This window comes from Aquarana catesbeiana, linkage group LG13 (assembly GCF_042186555.1).
Source record: "Aquarana catesbeiana isolate 2022-GZ linkage group LG13, ASM4218655v1, whole genome shotgun sequence".
NCBI classification, from domain to species: Eukaryota; Metazoa; Chordata; class Amphibia; order Anura; family Ranidae; genus Aquarana; species Aquarana catesbeiana.
Window position 1 is genome coordinate 76,808,796 of NC_133336.1, and position 14,412 is coordinate 76,823,207.

The window sequence follows — 14,412 nt, forward strand, 5'->3', positions numbered from 1 at the left end:
GCACAAACTCTCTTTAAAAAGAATATTTGCAGAAGCAACACAAACAGCAAGTACATTTGTGAAGGTTAATAACCTCCGTCATGTATTTGTTCTTGTCTGTATTACCTGTAATATGAGATATATGAAAGCTGCTATTGCTAACCTGTTTCTAAAAGTGGCAATTGCCTGGCTGCCTAAAACTTCAGTAGTTTCTATGGACCTGTCAGAACTCCTGATCTTGTACTGAAGCCTCTGGAACAGCTTGACAGCTAGAAAACTAGTGATATTTAAAAAAGAATTCAGCAACAGAAGAATATTATTACATTCTTTCCTCTTACACTAGGGATGGTCAATGAATGTCAACGCTTGTTTGGTCCAAAAGCACATGTAAATGTAACAATTTTTAAAAAACTTACACATCCACTGTCATCCATTGTACAGAACTAGCTTAAAGTGTATGTAAAGGCAAAATGCACTCAGCTCAGCCGCTGTAGGCTCACAACATACAGCACTTTTTATACTGAGTGGTGTCATCCCTGCCCAATGTGTTTTGGTAAACTACTAAACCCCTCCCAATCCTGGATTTCTACATCATAAAGGTTAATCATTCTGTACTCCCAATATGAGAACTGGGAGGGCTAAATAGCATCTTTGAGATTACACAGAAAGCGTGCAGAGGATGCAGTACAGCGCTGACTTTCTGACCAGATCAACAGTTTTCTTTTTGTGCTAATCAAACAGATATAACAAAATACCTCCAATGGAGTATTAACCACTTCAGCCCCGGAAGGATTTGCCCCCTTCCTAACCAGGCCATTTTTTGCGATACGGCACTGCGCCGCTTTAACTGAAAATTGCGCGGTTGTGCGACGCTGTACCCAAACAAAATTGACATCCTTTGTTTCCCACAAACAGAGCTTTCTTTTGGGGGTATTTACTCACCTCTGCGGGTTTTATTTTTTGCGATATAAACAAAAAAGAGCAAAAATTTGGAAAAAAAAACAATGTTTTTGCTATAATAAATATCCCCAATTTTTTTTTGAAAAACAAATTTCTTTATCAGTTTAGGCCGATATATATTCTTCTACATATTTTTGGTAAAATTGGTTTGTGCAAATGTTATAACGTCTACAAAATAGGAGATAGATTTATGGCATTTTTATTATTTTTTTTTTTTTACTAGTAATGATGGCAATCAGTGATTTTTATCGGGACTGCGACATTGCGGCGGACAGATCGGACACATTTGACACTTCTACAGAGATTAAAGCTAAAAATAGCCACTGATTACTGTATAAATGTCTGTCACTGGCACTGAAGGTGTTAAGACTAGGGGGCGATCAAGGGGTTAAATGTGCTCCCTCAGTGTGTGTTCACTAACTAATAGGAACCACACGTTCGGTCTCTCCTCTCCTGAAAGGAGTTTACACACACAGATCCCTGTTCTGTCTCTCGTGTCCGCGATCCCGGGTGGCCGGTGGTCATCACAACCGCCGGCCACACGCATCGGGTGCCCTGCTGTGCAGCGGGCATGTGCGCCTGCTAAGGCTCTTAAAGGAGCCAACGTACCTGTACGTCGTTTTGCGCAGGGCTGCCAGCCTGCCGACGTATATGTACCAGAGCCGGTCGGGAAGTGGTTAATCAGACCAAAGGGAGTTCATTGTTAGGGCTTACATACATTTTAAATAGAAGCTGCTTACAGATGTAAAGTGCAGGCAGAAGGGGTGCACATACCTGCAGCAGCTTTCAGTAATCTTTGTTTTGCCTATATATTGGAATAGTCTGATTAAAGAAAGCTTCAGCAATTCTGTATAGTAATAAGGTTTGCCCAATTCATCCAGTCTCACCCGCATTCCTATTGGCCAGTGAGGCAGCCCATTATAGTGATGGACCAATAGAAATGTGTGGAGGTGGAGCTTAGCTACCTACACCACCTGAGACCTTTGCCAAGTAAGACCAGTAGATAGATATGAAGTGCTTGCACATGGCCGCATCACTTTTTACTGTCTTCAGCATTGTTAAAGTGGCATAGTCTCTCTGAAGTGGATTTTATTGCTATGAATAATACAATTTACAGATCATTAGGCCATGTATTAGCATTACCAAATAATTGTTTCCAACAAAATAAAATGATCCCTCTGTTGCCATGAATCACTGCTATTCTTCCCTGGTGTGAATGCATCATCAGAGAAAATCACACACCTATGGAATATTCCATTTGTCACCATCTTTATTTCTTTGCAGGCGTCGAGAGGGAAACCGATCAGGAGAAGGAGGAAGGAAATGTTCCCCTTTCCGGCCTCTTTTCACCTTACAAAGTGTTCCGATTAACATACGGTGACGAAGATTTTGAGAAACTGATAAATCTGACAGAATACAATGTGCTGAACAATGTGGAGGTCATTCTGCAGACCTTGCGTGATGTAATTGAACGCAAACAGAAATGCAGCAGGAGCAGCGTTTGAACCGCAAGATTGTGAGCCGAAATGCCAAACCACCATCACTACATCGTACACATGGGTTTTGTAACGACTGTAGTTCAGGAACAAAAGCTGCTTCCAATAAGGATACTTTTAAACGCCTATTTTTTTTTTCCATATCTGTACACACATGGTATCTAAAAACAAAACCTCACATCGCAACGGAACTCCGGGGTAGTGCAGTTAGGTATGCCAGTTCGGTTTAGTTAGAGGATACAGTCGCTTACTTCATAGAAGATACAGTCACCATGTGAAAAGATAGCCAAACTGGAATAAATGTTCTAAGTATGTAAATAGTTTTATATGATGGATTTGGATATATATATATATTTGACCAAACAAGCCATTGAGCATCATACAGGATGTTTATGTGAGACACTTTTTATTAATGTCTTTTATTTATTTCATTTATTAAATAAAATATGTTCTCATAGAAGAACATTAAGCAAACATATTGTTACTTTTTTTTGTTTCTTGTGGGTTTTTTTTTTTTTTTATTGGGATGTAAAGTGCAAATTCAGCCAAAACCCCTTTTCCCAGATTGTCAAATACTGGGGGAGAATTAGAACATGGTTAGGTTTTCTAGGTGTTTTTCTGTTTGAGAGATCATTTAGAGGTGGATTTATAAAGAAATGGCAATCTTCCAAGACACACAATGTAAAGGCGAATCTCCTCGGACACTATGGGGTTTTTTTATACAGAGTTTGTATAGCTATTCACCCATTGAAAGTGTATGTATATTTGGTTCTATGCCAGAGGTCTCCAAACCTTCTAAACAAAGGGATTACTGTCATTCAGTCTTTAAGGGGGCTGGACTGTGGCCAATAGGGGGAGAAAATTGTTGCCTCAGGTTGACAGTGGGAGTAAGAAAATTACACAGTGCCTGGGGTCAGTAGGAGGAGGAATAGTGTCCCATCACTGAAAATGATGGGAGGAATAGTTCCCCATTGTTGGTGTCAGTGGGAGGACTAGTGCCCTGTCTTTGGTGTCAGTGGAAGGACTAGTGCCCCGTCTTTGGAAGGAATAGTGCCCTGTCTTTGATGTCAGTGGAAGGACTAGTGCCCTGTCTTTGATGTCAGTGGAAGGATTAGTGCCCTGTCTTTGGTGTCAGTGGAAGGATTAGTGCCCCGTCTTTGGTGTCAGTGGAAGGATTAGTACCCTGTCTTTGATGTCAGTGGAAGGACTAGTGCCCTGTCTTTGATGTCAGTGGAAGGACTAGTGCCCTGTCTTTGATGTCAGTGGAAGGATTAGTGCCCTGTCTTTGGTGTCAGTGGAAGGACTAGTGCCCTGTCTTTGGTGTCAGTGGAAGGATTAGTGCCCTGTCTTTGATGTCAGTGGAAGGACTAGTGCCCTGTCTTTGATGTCAGTGGAAGGATTAGTGCCCTGTCTTTGGTGTCAGTGGAAGGATTAGTGCCCTGTCTTTGGTGTCAGTGGAAGGACTAGTGCCCTGTCTTTGGTGTCAGTGGAAGGAATAGTGTCCTGTCTTTGATGTCAGTGGAAGGAATAGTGTCCTGTCTTTGATGTCAGTGGAAGGACTAGTGCCCTGTCTTTGATGTCAGTGGAAGGACTAGTGCCCTGTCTTTGGTGTCAGTGGAAGGATTAGTGCCCTGTCTTTAGTGTCAGTGGAAGGACTAGTGCCCTGTCTTTGGTGTCAGTGGAAGGACCAGTGCCCTGTCTTTGGTGTCAGTGGAAGGAATAGGGCCCCTGTCTTTGATGTCAGTGGAAGGATTAGTGCCCTGTCTTTGGTGTCAGTGGAAGGAATAGTGCCCCATCGTAGCTGTCAGTGGAAGGAATAGTGCCCAATTGTTGGTGTCAGTGGAAGGAATAGTGCCCTGTCTTTGGTGTCATTGGAAGGAATAGGGTCCTGTCTTTGGTGTAAGTGGAAGGAATGGTACCCCATTGTTATCAATGAAAGGAATAGTGTCTCGTATCAGTGGGAGGAAAGGGGGTCACATAAAGGCAAATAAAGGGCTGATTCTGGCCCCTGGGCTGCAGTTTGGAGACTACTGTGCTATGCGAATGGGTAAAAAATGATTGTAAACAGCGTTATTCGAATGTAAATCATTTAAATGATTTCAAACTGAAAATACTAAATTTGACCACAAGATGGGGCTAAGTATTATAGAAAATTCCTGTGATACTTCACTCCACAAAGTCTCACTCTGCATCTTAGGAGATTCATCCTCATTCCGTGTCTTGGGAGATTCACCAATTTTGTCCTTAAAAAGTCACCCTTACTTTGTGTCCTGATAATCATTGTTGCTGGGACCAAAAAGGAGAAATCACAACGTCTAAATCTCCCCATACAGGGACACCTGTTTCAGTGGCAGCTGACCGCTGCGTTCTGTGTGAGAGCAGCAATCTGGATGCTGCATAAAAATAATACAGTCTCTTCAGTGTTGCGTTAAATGTACTTTTTTCCCAATAAGTAAATAAATGTATTAATAAAAAGATGACCATGACATAAATAATATTGGTTTCAGAATTTTTACTTTTCTTTAATTAAGATTTTTAAATTAACACATAACATTTTAAACTAATGTTAAGACAAGCATCAATTTCTACATATTTCTAACATCTTAGTTATTAAAATAGATCATTAAAAATAAATATGTGTAATATATAGAATGTTGATAATTGCACAACTGGTAAATTTTTTCCCTGAGTAAGCATGGTAAGAGGTACAACAAATGGATGTAATGTAGATCATTGGAGCAAGGGAAGACAAGTAGTGTGTGTATGTATAGATAGATAGATAGATAGATAGATAGATAGATAGATAGATAGATAGATAGATAGATAGATAGATAGATAGATAGATAGATAGATGCATTTCCTTCTCTTCGAAATAACTCCAACATAACTTGGAGAAACCCCACCGGCACTGGAAATGATTTTGAATCTGACTGCTTGTGAGGCACCACAGACAACTTAAAATGTCACTAAAATTTAAATAAAATAAAAAAAATGTATGTATCTTTAAAGTATAACTCCAGATGTCACTCCGCTTTAAATAGTTTGTTGGGGCCAAGCTGATCCAAATTAACAATTTCCTTTAAAGTGGTTGTAAACCTTTCCATATACCCAGTGTAGTGACTGGCCTCGGGTGATACACAGAGCTGAAACAAATCCTCCTACATAAGTTGTACCTTTTTTTTTCTGCAGCCTTCTCTTCTCTACCTCTGTTCACAGTGCTATATTGTAAAGCTTGTCTGAGAGTTCAGAAAAAAGAGGGGGGAGAGCTGAAGTTACACTCTGCAGGTCTCAGTGAGGAGAGCTTTGAGAGCTGATTGGAGGGACGAAACACACCCCCTCCACACAGCACACAGGAACAAAGCTGAGGCTGTCAATCAGCTGGAGCTCCCTCCCCTGTCACCGTTTTTCTCTTGGTGTCAGGAAAACTTGTCTGAAGTGATTCATGCTTATAGAAGAGGAACAAAGAATCAGGCAGAAATTACACTTGTGATTTGGATTGAGACAAGTACACATTATAGAGAGATATGCTTTGTTCATATTTCATGTCTGATGTTTACAACCACTTTAATACATGTGGCTGCTGCCAACGCTGTATAAACTGTATGTAGCAACAGAGCTATGTTTTGGCAGTGGGGGACTTCCCGTCTCATTTGCGAAACTAGATTGAGTCAGGCTGAATGCTGGTGAGCCATTCACAGAAAGCATTATTTCTATGAAGGAAAACAAGGCTTCCCCTGATTGTCTGAGGTAGAGAGGTGGGTGTATGTTGTCGCAATAAATATATACATACAGTTTATACATCGCTAACAGCGGTCACATGTATTAGGAAAGGAAATAGTTTGTTGGGGTCTGCGTTGCCCCAACAAACTAAAGTAAAATGAAACTTGGAGTTAGGTTTTTACCCAAAAAAGTCCCTTCTATTGCTGTCAGCCTCCTTCAAATCTCCAAATTTATTTTCTTTGCTTCTGTGATCTGATCTGTTAGAGGGTGGCTATGTGTGTTCTCCATGGTTCCACTGTACATAGGAATATAGCTATTCCTCTCTTGCTCGTTCCCGAGATGGATTGGGACTATGGGATTTGTAGTGTGCATAGAGCAGTGCACATGACCACAACATGCACTGCTCACTCCAAACAGAAGTGAGAGGAAAAAGAGAGGTTTGGTTGCTTATGGAGGATGCTACAAGGAGGCAGGAAAACCCAATAAGAAAAAGTATCATGAAAAATAGATTACAAAGACACCAAGTAGTAGATGCATGTGAATTATTTTTGGAGAATAGTGTCATTTTATCATTTAATGTCAGTTTAATTAAATAAAACCCACTCTCTGGAATTTATGAAGTGTTTTGTACAAACTCATCAGAAATCTGTCTCGCAGTAGTGCAACAAATGGCAAAACTTGCAACAGATTCATGTATATGTCAGTAAAGTGTACAGTATATGAAGCAGTCACAACTCACAGGGGGAGGTAATAATGTAGAGGGTGGTAATACATCACCTTATGACAGCACTGCAATGGAATGTCAAAAATAGAACATTTCACTCCGCATTAAAGTTACATTTTTAGAACTGGTGGCTATTTTATTGGATTTAAATCTGCTTTTCGTTGACCTTATTCGATAGAGATTTCATACACATAAGTGTAGTAACCCATAGCAATCAATCAGCATTTATCTTGTATTTGGCTGACTTCAGCAGCGGGACTACACTTAAAGCAGAACTAAAGGTTAAATTAAAAAAAGAAAAACTTACGAACAGACAGGCTCTTTATTGCAGAAAAGACATGCTATGTCCCTTCTGCAATAAAATAAACCTACCTGCCAGTTGGCAATCCTCTGTAGAATGTATAATGAGCTGAGGATGCACAGCTCAGTTTACATTCTCAGTATGGTGCCTGTGTGCACAGTTGAATGAATTGGATTGAAGTCAATGGCAAACCTGCCATGGCAGGCAGCACAAGAAGTGCTCTTACAGTTTTCCTATTGCGGGAAATTGTATTACCAAATTTTCCAGAAACTTGGAAACAATAGGTTTTGCATGCAAAATGGCTGCCGGCCATTTCTAGGCTACAGTTGTCCATTCTGCCCCTATTTTTGTAAGCCGGATTTCAGCAGCACATACAATCTATGGTGCTTGTGTGACATTACATATAATACATGGCAAAGGTGCTCCCACCACACTGCAATTTACTTCTTGAAAAACTTCTTAAAAACATTTTTTTCTTTTTTGTGTTTCTCTTTGGTATCATCTGTCTCCAGTAGATTTGGGGTGTAGGAATTTCCTAAGTCGCTCCTTTCGGAAGTGATGTAAACTGTGGAAAAGAGGGAAGGTTCATCAATGGTTTGGTCTGGTTCTCCTGGGCCATTTCACCTTACCAGTCCCTAGTCAGGAAGATCCATATGCTGGATATTCAAAGAATTATTCAAAGAATATTGCTCCAAAGAATTACTAATAACAATACAACTGACTTTCATGAATATACACATGGGCCTGTTCAGCCCTATTGTCATCTTAGGTCTATGGTCAGCTTCAGGCTGGGTTCACACTATTGCGAACTGGATGTGGGTTTCCCCGCATCCAACTGGCATGACAGGAGATTGTGACCGGCTCTCAATGGAGCCGATTCACACATCTCTGGGGAGCGCACTGCAGAAGAGTCCTGTGCGTCTTTGGCTCCATTTTGGAGCAACGGAGGGGGGGTTCCATGGTCAAGTCCATCTGACGCCCCCCCCCCCCCCCCGACTGATGGAGCACCAGCCGCCACTGGTGGCTTCATCTGACCAGTCACCTATACCAGAACCAGCACAGTCAAAGAACCATAGATTAGGGTACATGTAAGTGTGTCAAAAAATAAAAATTGAGAGATTCCCTGGCTGGAGTTTAGTTTTAAAAGTCCAAAGCCAGTCAGCTATAGCCAGTAAAGGCTTGAGCATTTGACTGGTAAATTGTGGGGTTTAGCGCCAACCTAGGCAGATGCCCTGTATACAGACTTGGCTGGAGATCCAATAATGTCAGCAGGCATACATAAAATATTTTTGCAAGAAAACACACGTAATTGCTATCTTCATTAGACCCGTATTTTTAGTTTACACGTTTTCAGGACCTGATAAGTTCACTTTAATTTATTCTAAATAAAATGTATAATAATTTCAAGAATTCATGACTGTTCTCTAAACTGCTACAAATATCAAGGTTTTTATTGTGCAGGAGCTGATAGGCTGAGGTTATAATCATTTGAATGAAGATCATTCTATAATACAACTTTCTGAGTTGATAACTGTTGGATTTACATGAAATAAAATGTAACACAATGATCATCATCACTCTATTGTTTACTGATGATTAGCAGTCTGCAACATTCCCTTACCTCTACTGGCAGAAAATGAGTGTCCATTTGTGTCTGGTTCCAATGATAATGTCCTCCTTTAAAGATAGTAAAGGTATTTTAATGTAACAGAAATGTATCAATTTTCTTGTAATTCCCGGTTTTATAGAAATAGGCAGATAAGTCTACAGTAACCACTACTGTATCTATGGCATTATAAAGTAGACCAGCCATTCTCAACCAGGGTTTCATAGAATCCTGGGGTTCCTCCAGAGGTTGGTAGGGGTTTCTTGAGCTTTGGCTGAATGGCTCACTATTTGATGGTGCCCGCACAGCTCTGGGACCATTGTCCCTTGGCAGATTCAACTGCATGGCACCAAAAATCTTTATAGCTTTATGTTAGGATGGCATTCTTACCACTACTGTATGGGACATTCTTCTCATGGCCAACAATTAATTGGTTTTAAAAGGGGATCCCCAAGACCTGAACATTAATCCAAGAGTTCCTCTGGGGAGAAAGGTTGAGAAAGACAGAAGTATACACTTTCCTTATGGAAATAGCTGAATTTTATTATAAATCTTTATCTACTGATTAGATCAGTCTTTACTGGGACTCTATGGTACAAACAAGGATTTTCTATTACTAAAAGATCATCCCATTGAAACATGAGGAGTTATAGTAACTGCCTAATAATCTATAGCATCTAACGGAAAGAGGAGTTAGGAAGCAATCAGATTCTCCTTTTTATTCTTCCATATTCCATATTAAATATAACCATGTGATTGGTTGCTAAGAATAAAAACTTTTCTCCATTCAATGACTTTTAAGCATAAAGATCAATACAACCCATTTATGATAAATGCAATATTATGAGGTAGGATAAAGTAATCATCAGCATAGTTTATCCTTATCTTGAAATGCGTTTGTTATTAGTTTAAAGTAATTTCATAAATACACAGACCACAATACTATAAGTTCAGATAGCCAAACTCTGCCATCCAACTATTTCCTTCTTAAAGGGTAAGTTCACCTTGTTACATATTACACCCATAATCAGGGTGAAGTATGTTAGGAATGGACCAGCCCCCCCCCCCCCATCCCACGCTCCGACAGGTAGCGGGGATCTTCTCTCCCTTCCCCCACCCCTGTTAGCTTTCACAATTTCAACGAAACGCTGCCGAGCTGTGCTCCGCCTGCCGGGCCGCGTCACTCTTTCACAGTTCTCTGGAGCGCAGTGGTAGTTCATTCATGCTTTCTGTCAGATTGTATCTGCTTACTCATACAATGTACGGATACAGAGATACACTCTGCAAGAGACCTACGCTTGTGCAATGCTTTAGAGGCTCCAGAAACAGAAAATAATAAATGCACATTTTTTTTTACCTGCAAAAAAATTTGCAATTATTATATTTTTTTAAAAAGGTGAACCTATCCTTTAAATGTTGTCTGACTGTCACCCTAATCGAGTGGCTTCAATATATTAGGATGAACTCCAGGCAAACAGCTAAATACACCATATACAATACTTGTGCTGCCACCCAACAAAGTGTAGAAACATTGAAATTGGTGATATAAAATATAGGGGGCACTAATGATTAACCATTATATCCCACCAATTCAAACTATACATATATAAAAAAAACTCTATCAGGTGCATAAATAAGCATACAAATATATGTAAAATGTATTTTACATATATTTTTTATGCACCTGATAGAGTTTTTTAATTATATAGTTTGCTCTGGTGGGATATAATGGTTAAAGTGCATGGAACATGGAAATGCAATTATTTCCATAAATATAAACTACTAAATACCTTTTCACATCAGCAGTATATAGCAGTCTTGTGACTTGTATGAGTGTCTGGTTAAAGCTTGTAGGAGGAGTTTTCATTCTGCTCTCACAGTTCTATCAGGATGTAGGACTCCTGACCCTCCATCTGGACAGTGCTGATTGGCCCTGTCCTGATCACATGCACCCTCCCAAGAAAAAAAAACTCTCTAGCAATACACACCAAACTGAGCATGTGCAGCCTGTCCCCTGGCTCTGTATTATCAGGAAATATATTGGGGACAGTGGAAGGAGGAGTGGATCAGAGGAGACAGGATCAAACAGCCTTTTTACACAATTTGGGGGATTAACCCTCTTAGGTTCCCTTATAACAAGCATGCTTTACTGCAGATACAGAGTGATTTTACTGTTGTGGGTTTAGTAATACTTTAATAGTTTTGAATAAATTTAAAAATATATATAAAATGACTTTTACATACAGTATATTTTTTATCCACCTGATAGAGTTTTTTAATATATAGTTTGCATTGGTGGGATATAATGGTTAATCACTAGCGCCCCCTATATTTTAAATCACCAATGGGAGATCTTTTACCTTTCAAAGGATTTGTCCTTCTTTTCATCCAGTCCTGAGGTCTACGCAGCCCTGCCACATAGCAGGACCATTTTGGTGACCTGATTTTTTTTTTATTTCCTCTATCCATAATGTTTAGCATGGATGGGGATATCGGCTGATTTTAGTTCATTCAGCCTGTGGGCTGAACGAGAGAAAATCTAACCATGCATGGTCATTTTTACTTTTGCATACTTGCCACCATGGAATGGATAACTAAACTAAAAGAGGCAATTCGCATTGAAGAATGGAACAGGAAAACATTATGCATAGCTTATTGACCGGCTTTCTTTAAGTTGAATGAATTAATATCTAACTGGTTCCACATAGGGTGCTCATAGTGGCTTGAAGATCTGCACAATACTGGTCATTTTTATGAGCAATATTTCTATACTGCCACTCATTATTACTGACCTTGGGATTTCATTAAGTGAAGTATAGGCATTTACTTCCCTTTTCACTTCAGGTTCATCTAAAAAAAAAAAAAAAAAAAGAAAAAAATATTTTAGTGTAGTATAAAATCATTTATATTTTGAGGTGAGGCTGAATGGTGAAGCTCTAAATACAAATAAAACATTGTTACAACAATATGGGAACACACAATAGTATGCAACCCTTATTTATGACCAGCAGGGGGAGATAAAGAACCATTCCACTGAAAATGCAATTATCAGGGATTTTAGCTATAACCGAGTTTACAGTGTAAGAATGCTATTTAAGCAATGTAGTATGAAATTTTACCAAACCTCAGAGGACAGAAAGGCTCCACCAAATATTCTCAGGCTCATGTAATAAAAGTGGAAAAGAGGAATTGTTGCCATAATGTTCACTGAAACCAGATGAAAACATTAAAGTTGAACTATAGGCAAACCTATAGTTTTTTTTTTTTTTGATAGAGCAAGGGAGGGTTATAACCCCTATCAGAAGAAATCCTTGCAAATTAAAGGAATTCCTTGGGGATGCCCAGGTTACCAGAACTAGTGTCCCTATTGGAAGATTTCCCTAATTACTTTTTTGGGGACAACCCAACATTTGGTAATTTTTATTACTTTCACTTGAAATGATAATGGTAAACAGGACAAATAGAGAGGGCGAATCTCCCTACAGGGGCACAGACAGCAATAAAAACTCACAGGTGTTCTAATCCCTCTCTGCTCTGTCCAAAACAAAAATAATATGTTTTTGCCTTTAGTTATACTTTAAAGCTGAAGTTTAGGTATAGACAATTTTGCATAGTTACATTGTTCCAGCTTGGGGCAACGCAAGCATGTATGTGCCATACCTGTGGAATCTCTGTGGATGCTGGAAATCACTGTAGTAGGCACCATTACTATAGTGTTTGTCATTAGCTTCTTGTTTCCATGCCAAGTAGTTGACCTGATGCATAGTGAACACAGGATGTCGCTTGCCCAGCAGAGGCACCATTCTGAGAACATGCAAAGCATTCTCTGATTGGATGAGGTGGACAGGTGGGGTGTGATGTCATGATTTCCACTTCATCCTTATTTGGTCCATGTCAATATTTGGTCAATGGCGTTACTCGGGGGAACCCCGCCCCTTTGTTTACTTTAACGTCGGGGAAACCGGTGATGTCAGTTGGCACTAGTGAAGCGATGGGATCAGTCGAGTCTCGGCAAGCATTGTTTATTTTTGGTTGTTCATCATGATTGATATGGACCTGCAGCACTGGATGACGTGATTGATGATGGATGTACAACGTGGGACATTTTAAAAAATTTTCAAAAAAAGGACTTCTCAAACAATTTGGTGTTGTTATTTCTAGGGAGCATTCTTTATGTTCTGTGAATGAGTAGGGGTACCATGTACCCCTACTCATTCACATGGGGGGCCAGTATCTGGGGCCCCCCTTATTGCTAAAAGGGGCTTCCAGATTCCGATAAGCCCCCTGCCCAAACACTTCCACAACCACTGGGCCAAGGTGGTGGAGAAAAAGGCACTTGTCCTCATCAACATGATGTCCCTGCCTCTTTGTTTACTTTAGCAGCGTGGAAATTAGAGATGTCAGTCAGTACCAGGGAAGCGACAGGATCGGGGCTGCATCAGAAATTGAAAAATGTAGATGATCTCACCCAGGTGACCCTGCCTCTTTATCCCCTCCGGCAAGGTACCCTACCCCCACTCATGTTGAGGGCATGTGGCCTGGTATGGTATGGGGGGTTCTGGTATAGATTTTTTGGGGGGGGGACCTCATATCATTTCTTTTTTGGAAATTGGGCCCCCCTTGAATTCATACCAGACCGGAAGGGCCTTATATTGATTACTGTTCTGGCTTTGTTTACATTCACCTGTCAGTCAGGAATCCCTAGCTGACAGCTGAAAAACAAGTGAAGGGATGAGTTAGGATGCTGGCGGGTGTCGGCTCCTTATCAACCAACCAGGGCTACTGTTAGAAATCATGGGGCCCCGTACAGTCTATCTGATGGGGCTCCCTTCCACCCCATTCTCGACCCCACCCCTGGCCCCGCTCCCAAACAAAATGCAGGTTTTTTTGCCGTTTACATATGTGTGCGGGAACAACATGTGTGTTCGCAATTGCACATAAGCACGAAGGAGTGGGGGCAGTTTAAATTTCTTTTAAATTCTATTTTATTATAAAAAAATTTACACTGTATATTTTAATTATTATTTTTTTATTTCTTTTTTGCTATCACAAGGGATGAACAACATCCCTTGTGATAGCATGGGCCATTACAGGTCCTCTTTATGGAGAGATCTGGGGTCTTTTAGACCCCATATCTGTCCTCTGGCCTCCAAAGCAGTTCAGGTGTGTAGTGTTAATGTGTGTTACGCATGTTTTAATGTGCATTATTTCATCATTTTTGTCCAGTGCAGTGCTCGGTAGTGCATCACCATGCATTGTGGTGTGCTGTAACACATGTGCTGCACTGGCTTTGTGTCAAAATGAACTGCCAGTTGGTCCCTATGGAATCACTCCCATTGGTAGCGATCAAGTTTCAGTAGTGTTCAGAGAGGAAGCAATTCCATAGAGGTAGGTAGAAGATTCTCTGCCACTGAAGCTTTGTCACTAACAACAGAGTCTCCCACCTAACATCAGCCTGAAAGGAAGGGGCTTCTCTGAAAAATGATACTGTTCTTGAATATTGTGACAAAACATAAAATTAATTCATACAGACTTGTACGGTGACTGGGATGTACAGTTTAACATTTACTCCTCTGCTCTGACCCTATCACTGCCTACCTGAGTCTCTATCCCTCTCTGTCCTCCC

General features: G+C 40.4%; 2 protein-coding genes across 4 annotated transcripts in view; one reads left to right on the plus strand and one right to left on the minus strand.

The window, feature by feature from the left end:
• The window catches only part of LOC141117672 (cytosolic phospholipase A2 delta-like), an 84,679-nt gene extending 79,749 nt beyond the window's left edge, over positions 1 to 4,930 (plus strand). For all 3 annotated transcript variants that reach the window (XM_073610642.1, XM_073610641.1, XM_073610643.1), the window contains one exon: positions 2,224 to 4,930. In XM_073610642.1, coding sequence (XP_073466743.1) covers positions 2,224 to 2,444 — 221 coding nt within the window. In that variant the 3' untranslated portion in view covers positions 2,445 to 4,930. The remainder of the gene's footprint in view (positions 1 to 2,223) is intronic.
• Positions 4,931 to 4,932: 2 nt separating this feature from the next.
• Positions 4,933 to 14,412, minus strand: part of SPTBN5 (spectrin beta, non-erythrocytic 5) — a 367,667-nt gene continuing 358,187 nt past the window's right edge. The window contains exons 69-71 of the mRNA XM_073608935.1: positions 11,579 to 11,636; positions 8,802 to 8,857; positions 4,933 to 7,745 (exon numbers count right to left, since the gene is read on the minus strand). Of these exons, the coding sequence (XP_073465036.1) occupies positions 7,621 to 7,745; positions 8,802 to 8,857; positions 11,579 to 11,636 (239 nt within the window). The 3' untranslated portion in view covers positions 4,933 to 7,620. The remainder of the gene's footprint in view (positions 7,746 to 8,801; positions 8,858 to 11,578; positions 11,637 to 14,412) is intronic.